The 18,077-nt window shown below is 41.6% G+C and overlaps 1 protein-coding gene across 2 annotated transcripts in view; it reads left to right on the top strand.

Annotated features, from left to right (window-relative positions):
* The window catches only part of slc4a11 (solute carrier family 4 member 11), a 115,248-nt gene that overhangs the window by 33,994 nt on the left and 63,177 nt on the right, over positions 1-18,077 (top strand). For both annotated transcript variants that reach the window (XM_083998416.1, XM_083998417.1), the window contains exon 4: positions 10,094-10,137. In XM_083998416.1, the coding sequence (XP_083854542.1) occupies positions 10,094-10,137 (44 nt within the window). The remainder of the gene's footprint in view (positions 1-10,093; positions 10,138-18,077) is intronic.

The raw sequence follows: 18,077 nt of genomic DNA, 5'->3' as shown, positions 1-18,077 counted from the left end.
CGCAATCAATTTCATGTAGTTTTATTCAACCAGAAATACATATTATTCAATAAAATAGCCTCACTGTGAAAAAAATAGTCCCACCTCTCCAGACGTTAGCTCTAAGTAGATGGATAGATAGATAGATAGAGAATACTTTATTCATCCCTAGCATCTTGTCTTTTCCTCCGCTTTTTTTCAGGTCAAAGTCACTGCTCAGTCCCCTCTACCATTGTTAACCCTCCCCGGAGGTGAAAGTTAACCTTAAACATGTGAATTCAACTACTTTAGTCCATTTTTATTTTTTCGTAAAAACATCAGCTGTCTCTTGCTACGGACTGCAACAGTCCGTTGTCATGGATACATGACAACAACTTCCATTCATACCAGTCATACGTGCCTGACGCGGAGTGATAGCCTACGCTGTGATAAGGCTTTAGAATAGTAGCCGTGGTTTATGCTCATTATACCACAGTTAACAACCAAATCAGATCGCCGGATTTCACCTTTCCGTTTTATGAATATATATAAGTTGTGCAGCATCTTTATAATACTGTATTCTGTATGTTGTATAATGTCGGCCCAGAGGCGGCGTGCCGGCGTCTCTCAGCTCTTTAACTTGTGCATTAGTCTGTTTTGCAGCGCCGTATTAGCGGAGGCAGTCGACCACACAGTCTGCAACAGGGCACAAGTGAGAACAGTTCACACATCCGAGCCTCCCTCTCTCTCTTTAATTATTGTCTTTGAGCCGCTGTAAAGCTGCAAGTTCTCATTATAAAAACTCCTAGTGTCGTAACAAGTAATTAACTTTGATCCGTATCTCCGACTATGTCATGACGAGTCCTTGAATTTTGAGGGAATTGAGCCTGGAAAGTCCTTGGGAAGTCTTTGAATTTTGTGGGATCCCTGAGATTGGGTCTTAAATGTGTGTATACAGAAACATACATAAGTCTCAGCAAATCCAAATGAAATACTTTGATGCACAATAATTGTAATGAAAAGCTCAGATTCACACAGTCTCCTTCTTATGCCTCTACAGCTCTTATTGTACCACTGAAACCTCAGGGAGTGAAATGTTTGTGCAATAATAATTCAACTTTAAAATCTGCTCCAAATTCAAAAACCTTCTTCATCTAAGTCCCATACACAATAATCACCTTTTTCCCCTCAGCCAGGTTAGACTCTGAATTCATTCTGTGGCAGAGACGAGGCATTCATGTTCATAGACTCTATTTTTGCAAGCTTTGACGATTTATTGCACAAATTTGGCCTCCCTCGGTCTAGCTTATTTCGATATTTCCAACTAAGTCTGTTGTCTGATTTGTTGAAATCCGCATTCAAGAATTAGTGATTGTATAACCTCTTTTAAAACACGACAGTGCCAAAGACCAGAGCAGAAAAAATAAATCTGCTCCTGAAAAATAACTCATAAGTCTTTAGTCTAATATTTTATATTATATATTCGTTGGAAAAACAAATGTTAATCATAATAACACTGTCATATGTTACAGTAATTGTAATAATAATGTTAATTTGTCATTATTACAAATGTTTATTTACAAGTTACAGTTGATACAAATCACTATTAAGTTGAATTTCCAACTTCAATGTGGGTGTTATGGGATGAAATTTAAGGAATTTATTAGTTTATGTTGTCATAAATTAGGGATTTATTTCAATATTCAAGTAATCACATTATCTTATGAACAAGAAATTGATTAGTCGCAAATTATACCATAAGAGCGGGAACACAAGCTGAACCAGTGTTCAGCTGTCAGAGAACTTCACTGTCTTTAATTACAAGGTCAATAATAGAAACCAAGTGCAGTTTCAAAAGCATTTATTAAACAACCAGAACAGAAAACAGAAACTTTTACGTCATGCTGTATCACTTAACATGTAACTTAACTCTCAATCAACATTATTAATCATGAAATTCAAAGTTGGAATGAATGTTTTGTCAAGATGGATGGATTTTGTTGTTATTGTAAAGAAATGGAACAAAACTTTGTTGGAGCGAACGCGTTAGCAGCAGCATACAAAATATTAATGAAAGAATAAATTATACACACACACACACACTTAAAACACAAGACTGTGTTTTTGTGTATAATTTATTCTTTTATTAATATTTTGTATGCTGCTAACGCGTTCAAGAATCAAACAAGTATTTTGATGATATATACTGTAAGTTTAATGTCACATTTCTTGCACTGCACAGTTTACAGCCTAAAGTATTTCCATACATCACGTTTCCTGAACACAACTGTCACGCTGCAGGTAACACCAACTATCTTAGCCAAAAACAATACATAGACAGATGTGTGAACACCTTCGTCCTCGTGCATCCAAAATGCTCAGAGATACTAGCAGGAACTTCTTGCAGCAGATACATTCAGATCCTCTTTGCGCAATAAACCAACTACACCTGATGGCGAGCCATCAATTCACACCTCTGATCCTCGAGTGCGGGACGAACCCCTAAACCTGTGTGCCACCTCGTCTTTCTCACTGTACTATACAGCTGTAATATGTTGAATTATTGCTGTTGTCATCAGGCAAAACTCTTGCCTGCAGGTGCAGAGTGTTTGTCATGCCCAACAGTGTCTATTCCCAGATTCTCAGTGCATTATTCATTGACAGCACAGCTGAATGTTGATGAGTGTGTTTTGTTTTCGCTCCAGTCTCTGCACCACCCTGAGTCTGAGCCTGTCACATGCATTTGATCCCAGTGTCATTAGCTGTTTGCATTCCCCCGTTCCTGCTTTTAATTTATGTCACAAATTATTATGTTATTCTATTATTCCACATCAGCAGGCCACTGTGCGATACGTCCACCATATCAAATCAATGTAAGACTCTGAACAGGACTTTTAATCACATCCTGTCTGGCTAAATAAGCAGTGGTTTGGAAAACCAAATAGCTCAGTGATTACATCAGACCCAGAGACAGCAGCTCCTACCTAAATCTAATTTCAAAAACATCTGTCTGTTATAATTAATTCATTTCTTCCTCTGTATTTAACAGTGGCTTCTTTCATGAGAAACGTAGTCACGCTTTGGATGCTTTATAATTCTGGTCCCTTGCCAGCCGCGGTTTCTGGGAGAGTATTCAATCTTGACCTTTACGATATTGCGCCTGTTGGATATTTAATTGCACCAAGCTAAAGATACATTTTCTAATGGCTTCCAACAGCTGAGTTATTTAAGAAGCATTTTTTTAATCTTTTGTCCCAAATACAAGCTCCGCCTCCAAAGCGAAGCTGCATTTGTATTTTTTTTTTAACCACAGTGACATCGACATCCAGAGGAAAATGAGGATTCATCATCAAAACACTGAATTCCTCTTCCTTGTTGTCTCACTTCATGGAGATAGAAAAACGCAAACGTTATAAATGTTATTTTAAATCGTCAAAATTGAGCTTTTCACTCAAAATCTTCATGGCGGCTACGAATAAGTTCTTCTCTCCAAAAATCAACAACAAAACACAGGTAGAGAAGTGACAGCAATGTTGTTAGAATAAAGCAGAAATATGTGACTGACTGGAGCAAGGTGAGAGAGAGAGGGGGAGAATGTGAGAAGTAACATCAGCGGTAAATGATCCATTCACCATAAAAACACATCAAAACAACTACTGGCAATGTACCATGTCTTTCTAGGTTCATTTTCTTTTCTTTTTTTCAGTTTGTAGTTCAGCTGAAATGCCCAGTAAGACAAAATGTGTTTGTGCTGAAAGTCAAGATTGAACCAGGTAGAAAAAGAGTCTAGATACGAATGAAGTAGGTTTTTAAGTGACTTTAGATAATTATACAAGAGGAGATCAATCATTATTATCTACAACAACGCTCCTATTCTGCCACTGCTGCTGTGGTTTTGTTTATTTACATGTAAAATCCATTTTATGGTTTCTTCAGGAGTTACAAAATGCACATCAGAAAATGTCACATATACAAATTAGTTCACCTGCAGCCACCTGTTGTGCTATTAGTGTGATCACTGCAAAATGACAATGACTGGTCAAGTGATGATTAGCCTGCCCATAATAAATGTGAATTACAGTTAAAACGTTTCTTCTTATATTGTTTCTATATTGATCGTATACAGTAGACTGGTGACCTTCTGGCCACACTACTGTAGCGACTCTAAGCTAAAATATTTCAACACAGAGCTCCAGGATGAAGCCGACTGAGTTTCCACAAGATGAATTAACATTTTTGGTGAAATACAGCAACAACTATTGGATTGTTTGCCATGAAATTTGGTATTTGGTTCAGGTATCTACGGTGCCGACAGTCAAAGATCTCAACACCTGCTCCAGAAGTTCATGGTTTCCAGATTATAAACCCTCAAGAGTTTTTTGTCCTCCTGTACCACCCTATGGTTTTAAATTTATGATTTTGAGTGAAACACCTACAGTACAATAAAATATTGGCTAAATTAAAATGACATTTGATTCACACATTCATGTCCCCCACAGGGTGAAAACTAATAGATCTCATAACTTTTCATCTTTTGCCATAGTAAGCTCAAATGTAGATGAAAGGTTTAGCCTCAGCTGTAGATTGCAGTCTCAGCACGCTAACACACCAATGGGGGGCAACCGCCATTCCCACATCCCACCAGTCCAACAGTCCAACATAAGTCTTTAATTGTCTAAATGGCAACACTTCCCGTAATTTTCTATCAAATGTCCCATCATTCCGGTATTTTTTTTTCTTTTTTTAAACATCTTGCCTTTCCGACAATTCCTTTAATAGTGTATTTTTTCCCCAACAGATTTTGCACTGGTTGGGTTTAGGCAATGATGAAAGGAGTTGGTTAAGTTTAGCAAAAAGACCAGGTAGAGGCTAGACAGGCCAGATAGATAGAGAGAGTCCAGATAAGTAGGAGGGAGTCACCTGTTGAGTAACGCACATTTCCTTATATTGAGAGGGTTGTTGGAATGGTGGGATGTCGGAATGACAGCATGTAACCCACACCAATCTATCAGACTAGCACGCTAAATGTTAGCCTATTCCTGCTAAACACCAGCTGTCACATGTCACACAGCTTCATCCCTGTTGCCTAGGTTTCAGGTTTTTGACCAGTTGCACCATCCGTTAGCTGTTTAACAGAGGTGAAACCCAGTCTTAACATTTGGAAGTGTCGCTGTCTGTTAGTGTTATTATCATCACTGCTGCATAAGGAATCTTGGACAGAAGAGTCAACTTGACCTGATTGCAGCCTTCAGCATCCAGTTAAAAAAAGAAAGCCATATTTCCCGACTGCATTGGAAGGAGCCTTTATTGTCCGTGTTAAAATGCTGCCCCTGAATTAGCAGAGAGCTCTTAGTACAAAGTGCTGCTGTGTCTATATGTACAACCACTGCAGCTGTAGAGTGTTATTGGTTATTGATTGATACATACAGATACAGATCCGCTACTGGAGGAAGCTGCTGAAATAAGTATCGGTGTGTTAGTGGCCACAGGCTCAGATCAAACAAAGTGATTGATGGGGTCGGTTCAATGAAAACGCTGTCAGATGTTAATACAGCGACCCTGTTTGTTTGTCTTCCATGTTTCTTTCGTTTTTCATGTTTTTTATCTTCTTTTTTTTTTACATGATCTTGTCCATTCTTCTCTCTTCACAGAACTTTGTCATAAAGCCGTCAAACACTCTCCATAAATAGAATTGATTCCATGATTATATTTCTGCCAGTGCTGGGCGCATTTCCACTTCAGTTCAATCAATTGGGCTGAATACTGAAGTGGTAAAGTCGAGAGGAAAGACGGACGCCTCTCTCTCTCTCTCCGTCTGTCTCTGTCTCGCTCTCTGGAAACTTGTCGATTTAGGCTCGGACCAAGGTCACTGCTTGACCTTGAAGCCCTCCCCCCAACGAGTGGGGTTTGTTTTTATAAACACAGTTAACTGACTGTAGAGAAACAGGCCGATGCACATTCTTCACTTATCATGGGAAGATTTCAGTGTTTAAAGCATGAAGAGCGCAGCAGCAAATGGGTTCTGGTTTCTCCAACTCATCATGCAGACTGTGTTGGTAAACAGGCCAATTCTTCTACGCCAGATTGTATTTTCATACAAAATAGTTTCTTCTGGTCGATAAAAGAGCCTCAGAGTGAGAAGCCAACGTCTAAAATATTCATACATTTGCAAGGACATTCTTGTTTGCCAAGGTCACAGGGGTTTTCTCCAGGCCTCGTAATCCGATCGTGCCTCTGAATTTAAATTCTACTTCTTTTTTTTTTTTCCATTTCTGCCAAAATATCACAGGTTGATTTATTTCCAATGATACAGGTGCTGTTTTTAAATGATTGCGACTCTAAATTTGTCAAAGGGATGGTCAAATCTCGACTGTAAACAAAAGCTAAATACGTTAGTTTCCCTCAAAATTAGATAAAGTAACCACTTTACATCCACTTATCCACCTTTTCCCCCTGAGCTCCGAGCTGCTCCGGGTGTGATTGATGAGGAATGTTACTGAATGAGTACACACAATTGTAAAATATATTTATAGCACCGTGCACTTGTTTATATGGGTGCGTTAATTTGACTTGATACCAATCCTGATTCCCCGACTGAGGATCGACCATTTCCAATCTGATACTTAAAACTTAATAACGCACTGCAAAGAACTTATTTTAATGTGAAGTGAAGTAACATGAGGCGAAGGATTAATGCAGTCGGTAACACTTGAATGAATACACACTTGAATATTCACCTGAGTAGTTTATTAACACTTTATAGATCTTATGAACCTCTAACATCTCCTAAATAATTGTTTTGTAATTAATGTAGTTGTATAAATACTGACTCCATCATTTATTAAGTATGAAAATACCATGATTAGACAAATTATAGATGAGTTTATTGATCCAGAGTTAAACATTTATAACTGTGTTTATACTTTATATGCTAATTAGTATAAATGTAGGAAAATGTTATGCATTATATATGATTAATTGGGTATTTAGTGCGTAGTTATCATAAAATATTTCCATGAAGTCTAAAAAACGTCTGCAACACATCATGACTCAGGTAGATTTTTTTTATAATTAACCAATTATTTTGATATAATCGTTATGTGTCAATCTGTTTCTTCCACAAATATGAATTTAAGATGATAAATATGGATTTAATCCATTTAACAAAGCCAGTGTTGGTTTTTATTGTGATTTCACCAAGTGACATAACCTGAGCAGTTAAAACATGACAGATAAAGTTTGTAAAGATGGTTTTTAGATGTGTTTTTATATCACAGTTTCACATATTTCCACCATCAGACCAGTTATCTTTCATCCCAGACATTTATTCTGTTTCAAACGACGCTGCTGGACCCCGACTCAGCGACACGTGACATGAGCCTGTTCAGATACAACATCTCATCTCCCATCACTCGGTCGCTCCGCCTGCAACCATTAATGACTAGAATAATACAACTCTCTCTCCACGCTGAGATTACGTAACACTTGTGTCTGACTGAATATAATAATAATAATCAACAGTTCCGGTGCCACGTTGATCAAACAAGGAGCAGAGAAACAAGCCGCCGGTGTCACATTTGAACACTTCCTCCCTCCACCCTCTATAATCCTAAACCCTGAAATTCTCCTGGATTACTTTAAGCCAGACACTATATTGAGACATACAGGGGGCCATTTAGAAAGAGGTGATGGTTGGGAGGAAGAGGAGGGGAGGGTGAGGGTGAGGGGGGGGGGCGAGGTAATCTTATATGAATATATGAATATCTCCTTACGGCTGCAGCCTGACAGCAATTAGAGCCGGCGCTCCGTCGCCCCTGTGGGAACGGATCAGCCCAGCAGCCGTGTGCTTTTTGATTGTGAGGCTTTGATGAACCAAATCCACTGCACATGACACGTGCCCCCCTGCCACAGTCTCATCATAGAGAGGTAGGGGCAGGGACTCTCTCTCTGTCTGCTCGCCTGTCTTTCTTTCTCTCTTTCTCTCTTTCTCCCTCCACTGCCTGCAGGGTTTATGATGGCGAGGTGTTTGGCGTGGCGATCAAAGCCCCTCCACCGTCCTCTCTCTCCTTCCCTCCCTCTCTCACTGCAGACTCAAACATCCTTAACATTCACTTGTGGCTGGATTATTGATATTACGATATCCTGGCGCTTTCCTGGGGCTTATTGGCTTGTTAAAGGGGGAGGTTGGGTTGGGTTGGGGTGCAATATGTGTGTGTGGGGTGGTGGGGGGTTTCTTGCGTTTCCATCGCTGGAGGGTGGAGTTAAGCGCTGATTGATTTCCAGACGGAGCCGACACAGTGCATCACGCGGAGCAGAGGAGGAAAGCCCATGGTAACCTAATAACGTCCTCCCCGCAGTAAACTGTGATAACTGCGTTACGTAACGGCGGTGGCGGACTGTTTTATGAGAGTCAGCAGGGTACACTGACAGCCCCCGCTAGTTACGGCACTGAAGAGTGTTGAAAACCTTCAATCACTGTAGGTTCGTCCCCCCACCATGTTATTGTTTTATCATTAAACAAAAAGGTTTTTTTCCTCTCTTCCCTTTTCTTTCTTTCTTTCTTTTCCCTTTTTTTTCGCGACACTGGGAAAATCCAGACCTTTGTACTTTTATCTGAACGTTCGCCTCAGCTCCACAGACTTGTGTATTAAAGCCTTATCAGCAGAGAACTTCCAATCCCTGTTCAATGAGAGCATTTAGAGACTCGCCTCTTGACATTTTCATCACTATTAGAAAAAAGGGTCTCAGGCTTTTCCTTTTCTTTACAGCCTGAGTGCTTGTTACGTGTGATCTTTTTTTTTTTTTTTTTTACCCCTCAGACCTTTCACCATCAGTAATGAATGCCCTGTTGTTTAAAAAAAAGCTTTGAAATGCAAATACAGAACATTATAATTACCATGTTACTATAGATTAAAGCATTAAAGCGCCGAGCATTTGAACTTGTAATATTCAGATTTTTACTAAAGTAAATGCTGTTGTATTGTTTGACAACTGAGGTGAACTGCGGTTCAAGGCTGCGTTCAAGACGTGTCTTCATCGTTTCCAGTATAATAATGGTTAAATTAAAATGTCCCCAGTTGTTTGTAAATTCACTGGGAGCCAGTTTCCGTTCAATGGTTTGGTTTATCTTGGTGGTTTGAGACTAAAGTGTAAATTTTGCTGTATAATGATAATCCATAATAATAATAAAGAAGTTATACTTACTGTATCTACAAAGTTTTAAACATTTAGCTGTGGTTTTCTGTCGTTCTGTTACAGACTCACAAACGCAGGTGGGAATCAGAGGCTCAGATTCACAAAACAGAATAACTGGGATAAAAATAACATAACGCATAATGCAACCCCCTGCAGGTCGGTCCAGATCTGTAGTTTGTGGCTGTGATTATGAGAATTAATTTGAATTTGAGGATAGATACTGTACAGCACTATAACGTTGTGCCTCAGTTGCCTCGTCGTACAGTGTATATTGATCATCTTCACTGGGTAAAAGTTGTGTATTTCAAAGCAGACTTGGCTCAGATCCACTAAATTGTAGGTTCTTGTTTGATCATGATAGATTATTATGAGGTATGTTCCCACTAAAGGAATATGGTTACAGCTCTGATCGACCCCCCAAAAACATCTTTTAGTTGGAGGGTTCCAGTTCCTCCTGCATTACATTTCACCGATAATATTAAAAAGTCTGCAGCTGTGAGCCAACTCCAAGACTAGAAACAAATTTCACACTGTTTTTTAAAGTCACTTCATTAAGTTCTGGTTGTTTATCAAGTGAGAAAATGACTGTTCAGAGTTAAAACTCTAAATATGTCAGTACATCCAAATGTTTTCGCTGCAGCCTTTTGTCTCTGTGTCTGAGATCAACTTCTTCACACCAGTAGTATTACTTGTGTTTCATTTAGGACAACAGAAGATTTTATACCATCTGTTTTTTTGATGCATTATAGAAAGGCGAGGGCAGCTCAGCAGCTGTCACCTCTGGGTTATTAATCACTGTGACCAGGAGAATAAATGCTAAAACTGATGCAGTGATACGTCCTTGTTTATATGTGAAATCTCTGATTGTGCATCAGAATGACTCACAGTATGATGATAACTCGTCAACGTGCTAATTGTCTGTTTTGTGTCGTTTCCACAGATGCCGATGATTCTGGTTGTGTGTTACTGAACACATCACGAAAGGTAAGTGTTATATTCACTAATTTAAATGCAATGAAGCATCAGTAAGAAACAACAAAAAAGTTAATCTAGCCAGTATGTTTACATTTTAATTGCTCTGATTTATCGACTAGATGTAAGTTAAACAAGAACAGCCCATAAAAAGAAGCTGTAAAACAACTTGTGTTTTATCGTGGCACTGAAAAAACAAATATAGTGTTAAACTTTGAAAGTGACTTCATTTGAAACTTTTGGATATTTATGATGTTAACTTCAGGGAGTTGAGCAGACAGCAAGTCGAGGTAATGAAGGTTAGATAAATCCACACAATAGCTACAGCCTTCTCAATATGTTTAAATACATAATGATAATAATAAAACACTTTATTTATATAGCACTTTTTTTTTTTTAGACAAAGTGCTGTACAGATAAAGTAAATAAGTTGAGATGTTTAAAACGTGGAGAAAACAGTGACAAATAACGACTCATCCAATGAAAATTGAGTAAAAGTAAAATCCTGTGGTGGTGTTTGGATAAACTGAGAAAAAATGACAATATATAAAAGCCCATCTACATAAAAACAATATAAAAAAGGTGCACCACTGGTTGCCTAGGGCATTAAAGATATTATAGGGGATTAAATATATTGTACATGGCAGTGGACACATGATTTGGTTGATGTGATCATGATTAAAACACTAGTCTCCATTCAACATCTTATATAAAGCTTTATTACAGCTACGGACATCTTAATCTGGATTATACCCAGGATTCCTGTGTCCTTTAACGTCCAACGCCCCCCACAGACTTGAAGTACAGTGATGTTTGAAAAAAAAATCAATAAGATATGCTCGACAAGTGAATAACTGTCGCTGTCAGTGTGTTTATGTTTTCATGCCTCTGCTGCCGACGACCGCCTCGTATGTTTTTTAGTTTTAGTGTTTTATCGAAGCCACTGGCACATTTATGACGAATACACAACGAAGCTGCTTCAGCCGCGTTGTGTTTTATGTCATTGAGACGTTTTAAATCTGAAAAATGTAAAATGATTGGGACAGAGAAAATCCAGATTACATCAGTATTGATCACATCTGTGGTGGTGACATCGTCTGTCTCAAGCCACACTGATGAGGTTTTTATGTATTTAGCATTTCCAATTTTCCCACGTCGTTCCTTTGCGATTTCAATCAATTACACGAACAAGCACTCAGAGAGAGAGACAGAGAGACCTGTGACCTGTCGGCGTGTTTCCTCCCAAACAAACACAATAGCAGCTGATTTCATTGATTGATTGTCGTGTTAACGTTTAGTCGGGGAGAGGAGGGAGGGGGCGCGAAGATCAGATCACACCAACCTGCCCTGGGAAAAAAAGAAAGAAAAAAAAGAAAAACAACATATAGGAAAAGACGTACAGAGATCAATCTGAGTGGATTCATACAGTAGCTTGTTTAAATGCTTAAAGGGATAGTTCACCCAAAATTCAAATTTCACTCATTATCTACTCACGCTCATGTCGACTACGGGCTGGGAGAATTTTCAGAGTCCTCCGTGCCTTTTCGGAGTTACAGGGGGGTCCACGCAGCAGTATTTGTCCATATAATGGTTGTGAATGGGGCTCACTTTTCTTCGTCCAAAAAGACACACCAAAAACCATCCAAATACCTCCATACTGCTCGTCTGTAATGTCCCTCTTGTATTGAAGCCCCGACATGAGAAATTGTTCCGCCGGTCAGTGCAAATCACAGGAAGAGCAGTGAACTGAGACACTGGGAGCTTCCGCTACAAACAAGCTTAAAATATAGACTTATTAAATTTTTTTCGGAACAATTTCTCATGTCGGGGCTTCAATACAAGAGGGACATTACAGACGAGCACTATGGAGGTATTTGGATGTTTTTTGGTGTGTCTTTTTGGACGAAGAAAAGTTCATTCACAGGTTAATTCACAACCATTATATGGACAAATACTGCTGCTCGGACCCCCCGTTACTCCGAGAAGGCACGAAGGACTCTCCCAGCCCTTAGTCAACATGAGGGTGAGTAGATAATGAGTGAAATTTGAATTTTGGGTGAACTATCCCTTTAATCTAACACTGGTCCAGAGGTGAGAAGCTTCCTGTATCATGGACTCACTAGAGAACAGACTCTAAATCAGCCGGCAGAGTGTTTTTTCTCTCAGTGACAGGACTTTCAAACAGCTGTAACGCGTTCGTTCGTCTGCCTCTGGACTCGTCCTGCACACGATGCTGCTGCAGTTTAGATAACCTGCGTTTTTATCTCAGGCTTTCCAGGGGTAGACGAGACAAGAGAGAATTACAGTAAACAAGCCTGCTGGTGATGGAGGCGTGCACACGTCTTTTCAGAGTCTGCCTGAAAAAGGGAGAGAGAGAGGGAGTGGGGGGAAGTGTGGGAATATTCACTCTGAGATGATAAGACGATCTCCGTGCTCCGAATGGATGTGGATTCAAATTCAAATCGGTTTAAAATCTGAAAAACTGAACTGATGCAACATTTGTCTCTCTCTGGGTTGAACGATGTGGGAAATTGATCTAATTGCATTTTATTTTTATTGCAACTGCGATTTAATATTTGATATTTTTTTATGTTTCTTATCTTCTGTGTAAAATTCAACAAACAAAGGCAATAACTTGTTTTATATTACGACACAATGTTAGATTTTCTTTTGTTTGGGGATATTTTGGGAGGCATTTTTGCCTTTAAAGCCCCTACAAGGAACTTTTAACCGGATATGCAAAAGTCTCTAGTTTCTGCTGATATCTCTGTGTGACCTGCAACAGCAAATGAGCCCATCAGTGTGAAGACAAGCTGATTCCAAATGGTGAAACCGGGAGTGTCCAGCTAGGGACTGTTCCAAAGTATTTTGAATACATTTCCAAAGTAATTTGCCTAAAACTGCTCACAAAAAAGTTATAGTCTAGAGCCCTGATGCGCGAGCCAGATACAGTAAGCGTCTTTACAACAATAAGCGCTAGAGCTCATGGGAAATGCAGTCTACATTCCGACAAAACGCTACCGCTTTTGGCCACAGGGACCGCCAAAATCAACACAAACAAGTTCCTTGTATGGGGCTTTAAAGAGGATTTATGCAAGATTTTCACCTTAATTAAACAGCTTCAGGGATAGTTCAACATTTTGGCAAATTGGCCCATTGCCATAATCCCTATAGTCATAGCAGTAGGTTCGTTACCTTTAATTGTCGGTGCAAGCTATTTTTAGAACGGCGGAACAGAGCCGCGAGCTGCCCAGAGCTACGCTACAGAGGCTCATGGGATTTCTTGGTTTCCCTCATCAAACTCATCAAATACACAATCCAACAACTCCAAAATGCTCTGGTGGACAAGTTGTGACCTGCACATTCACCACGCTATGAGATAATAACAGAACGTTACCAGACAGAGTTGTTTTCGAGGTAAAGTCATGCAAAACCGCTGATACGCGTTCCCGTCGGGGGCAGTTTTTCGGCAAGCAGTCTCTGTATTTGCCTGGAAAACAACTCTGTCTCATAACGTTGCATTATTAGTTGACACTAAAGTTTTTCTAGGCCAATGCACAACAGGAAACAGTGCAGCGTTGTTTCCTCAGCGTTTCACCAACATTGCAGCCAGTGACGTTTTATCCTATCGCGATAAAATTATATTAATGCAATTAATTGTCGTTGCCGCTTACCTTCAGTGAATTCAATGAAGGACTTCGACCTTTCTGCAGGGTTGATTCTTAAAAAGTAGAAATAAACTCAGAGATTTCCAGTTCTCTCTGTCTCTCTCTCTCTCCACTGTTGAAGGAGTTTTCAGAGCAGCACCCAGAGGGCACTGGTTTAAACCGGTGACCAAGGCTGTCAAGAGCCCGGCTTCTTCTTCTTCCCGAGCGCGAGCGAGTCTTTCAGAGATTCACTTTGTTGTGCCGTGTTCTTGCCAACAGCTTGCCTGGTTCTCTTTTACTAATCTCCCCGTTCTGTATTACAGTTCTGTTTGTTTGCTCTCTCCTTCTGTTTTTTATCAATGTCACATGCTCACATACAGAAACTTCCCCCCGCCAAGAATTTTGTCATGGATCTGTTTATTTGGTTTGCTCTATATTTAGACCTAATTAGGGCCCGAGCCAGTGACAACGTCACAGGGAGGACCCTATTGTAATTCGACATGCACACAAGTCAACGTGCCAGCCGACGAGTAACAACAAGTAAGCAAGCAAGTAACCAAGTACTGCATAGACCTGGCGCAAAAAACCCCGAAATGCAAATGTTTATTATTATTATTATTATTATTAGGCCCGAGCGGCGAGTAGCACTCGCCCGCGGAGGGCCTATTGAAATCGTGCTGTTTATTATTAGGGCCCGAGCGGCGACTGCAAGTCGCCCAGCGAAAGCCCTATTGTAATTGCTATGTTTATTATTATTATATTCTCCCTAAAATCGCATTTTTGGGGGCCTCAACATGCCCCAAAACGCGTGAATTTTGGCATGCACATCAGGCCTCGCGAAAATTTTGATATTTTAAAGTCGTTGGAAATGGGCGTGGCCAAATGGCTGAATAGCGCCCCCTACAAACACATGTCAATGGCATCGCCATTCGTCTTACTTTGTCGTACACACACAAAATTCGGTACACATCTGTATTATACCCAGATATACAAAAAATCCTCTTGACCTTATGACCTCAACCCAACAGGAAGTCGGCCATTTTGGTTTTGATTTTTCCCGCCTAAACTTAACTCCTCCCAGAGCGTTCGCCCGATCAAGTTCAAATTAGGTACACAACATCGTCAGACCTAGCTGAGCTTATCTTGTGCTCCGTGAGTCCGTAGGTCAAAGGGCGTGGCTGCCAGCGCTCAATACACTATGGCGTGCTCGCCATGTACATACGAGTGGCTCTCACGCCCACATACTTCATCCAATCAACTTCAAACTTGCTGGACATGATGATGGCTCCGCCCTGAACGTCCCGATATATTAACTTCCCACGTAACTCATAGCGCCCCCCGGTGGTAGCAGGAAGTGCCATTTTTTGCATCAACATTGTCCGATTTCCACGAAACTTCACATGTGTGATGAGGGGCTGACCCTGAACACACCTGCACGCATCTCATTACTGCCCCTAGTGGACGAACCTTTAACTGCTCATAACTCCCTCATGCTTTGTCCGATTTCCACGAAACTTCACATGTGTGATGAGGGGCTGACCCTGAACACACCTGCACGCATCCCATTACTGCCCCCTGGTGGACGAACCTTTAACTGCTCATAACTCCCTCATGCTTTGTCCGATTTCCACGAAACTTCACATGTGTGATGAGGGGCTGACCCTGAACACACCTGCACGCATCCCATTACTGCCCCCTGGTGGACGAACCTTTAACTGCTCATAACTCCCTCATGCTTTGTCCGATTCACTCCAAACTTCACACGAGTGATGAGGGGCGGCCCCTGAACGCACCAGACCACGTGCGGTGACCGCCCCCTGGTGGATGAACGAAACATTGCGTTTTTGGCCTCCTTCCAGGTTTTTTCTCCATTTCTGCTCCGCGCCACGGCCCCGGCGTGCCTCAGGCCCCGCGGTGGCATGGGCGAGCGAGGGCCGTCCATCGCCGCTTGCGGCTTTAATTAGGGCCCGAGCCAGCGACTGCAAGTCGCAAGGCGAAAGCCCTATTGAAATCGCGCTGTTTATTATTATTATTCTTCCGCGACAACATGCCCCAATTTCGCCCCTTTCCCCAACTCGAAAATGCGTGAACTTTTTGCCGGACGTCCGTCCGGATCCGACATTCGATATTTTGTGCTGCTCGCGCATGTCCGACGCGAAATGGCGAAATAGCGCCCCCTACAAATTTTAAAAAGTCCCATAGACAATTTCGCTTATTTTGGCGTAGACCAACAAAATTCGGTACACATATGTATTATACCCAGATATGCAAAAAAGCCTCTTGACCTTTTGACCTCAACCCAACAGGAAGTCGGCCATTTTGGTTTTGATTTTTCCCGCCTAAAATTAACTCCTCCCAAAGCGTTCGCCCGATCAAGTTGAAATTAGGTACACCACATCTCCAGACCTAGCTGAGCTTATCTTGTGCTCCGTGAGTCCGTAGGTCAAAGGGCGTGGCTTCCAGCGCTCAATTAACTTTGGCGTGCTCGCCATGTAATACGATTGGCTCTCACGCCCACATACTTCATCCAATCAACTTCAAACTTGCTGGACATGATGATGGCTTCGCCCTGAACGTCCCGATATATTAACTTCCCACGTAACTCATAGCGCCCCCCGGTGGTAACAGGAAGTGAACTAAAATTCATTAAAAATACATAGTTCACCCCATCAACTCCATTCCACTTGTAAAACATGCAGAACCAGTTGGTGAAGCTACATTATGAACACTGTGAAGCTACGAGTAATGGCGTCCCTGTGGGGGCGTGGCTACCATCAATTCCTCGCCATGAAAATACGTTTGGCTTTTTGATGGCTTTAATGAACTCGTATCATCATGAAAATTGATAGACAGGTCCAGGGTGGAGACCTCTTCCATCTGATAGGGGTGTCGCTCATGTGGCCCCCTAGTGGAAACCGGAAGTGCCATTTTTTGCATCAACATTGTCCGATTTCCACGAAACTTCACATGTGTGATGAGGGGCTTACCCTGAACACACCTGCACGCATCCCATTACTGCCCCCTAGTGGACGAACCTTTAACTGCTCATAACTCCCTCATGCTTTGTCCGATTTCCACGAAACTTCACATGTGTGATGAGGGACTGACCCTGAACACACCTGCACGCATCCCATTACTGCCCCCTAGTGGACGAACCTTTAACTGCTCATAACTCCCTCATGCTTTGTCCGATTGACTCCAAACTTCACACGAGTGATGAGGGGCCGCCCCTGAACGCACCCGCCCACAACTGCTTAGCGCCACCTGGTGGACCAACAAAACATTGCAGCCCCGGCATGCCTCAGGCCCCACGGTCGCATGGGTGAGCGAGGGCCCGTCATCGCCGCTTGCGGCTTTAATTATTATTATTCTTCTCCGCCTTCAAACCCCAATTTCGCCCCTTTCCCCAACTCTAAAATGCGTGAACTTTTTGCCGGACGTCCGGCTTCTTCCGAAATTCGATATTTTGTGCTGCTCGCGCATGTCCGACGCGAAATGGCGAAATAGCGCCCCCTACAAAGTTCAAAAAAGCCCATAGGGAATTCGGGTCACTTTGGCGTAGACAGACGAAATTCGGGACACATATGTACCATACCCAGATATACAAAAAAGCCTCTTAATGTCATGGTGAAATGTCAACAGGAAGTCGGCCATTTTTAATTGGTCGTTTTTGGCGCCAAATTAACTCGTCCAAAACGATTCGCCCGACACGCTCCAAATTTGATAGACAACATCGTCAGACCTAGCTGAGCTTATCTTGTGCTCCGCAGGTCTGTAGCTCAAAGGGGTTGGCCTCTGGCGTGCCCCCAAGTTTGGCGACTGTTTCGGTGCTCGCCATGTAAATACGATTGGCTCTCATGCCCACATACTTGATCGTAGACGTTTCAAACTTGGTGCAAAAATCTATGGCGAGACCCTGAACGATCCGACATATTATTTGCCTACGTCGCTCATAGCGCCCCCCGGTGGTAACAGGAAGTGAACTAAAATTCATTAAAAATACATAGTTGACCCCATCAACTTCATTCCACTTCTAAAACATGCAGAACCAGTTGGTGAAGCTACATTATGAAGACTGTGAAGCTACGAGTAATGGCGTCCCTGTGGGGGCGTGGCTACCATCAATTCCTCGCCATGAAAATACGTTTGGCTTTTTGATGGCTTTAATGAACTCGTATCATCATGAAATTTGATACACAGGTCCAGGGTGGAGACCTCTTCCATCTGATAGGGGTGTCGCTCATGTGGCCCCCTAGTGGAAACCGGAAGTGCCATTTTTTGCATCAACATTGTCCGATTTCCACG

The sequence above is a fragment of the Trachurus trachurus genome (genome assembly GCF_905171665.1).
Source record: "Trachurus trachurus genome assembly, chromosome: 22".
Taxonomy (NCBI): domain Eukaryota; kingdom Metazoa; phylum Chordata; class Actinopteri; order Carangiformes; family Carangidae; genus Trachurus; species Trachurus trachurus.
This window is presented reverse-complemented; position numbering and strand designations above follow the sequence as displayed.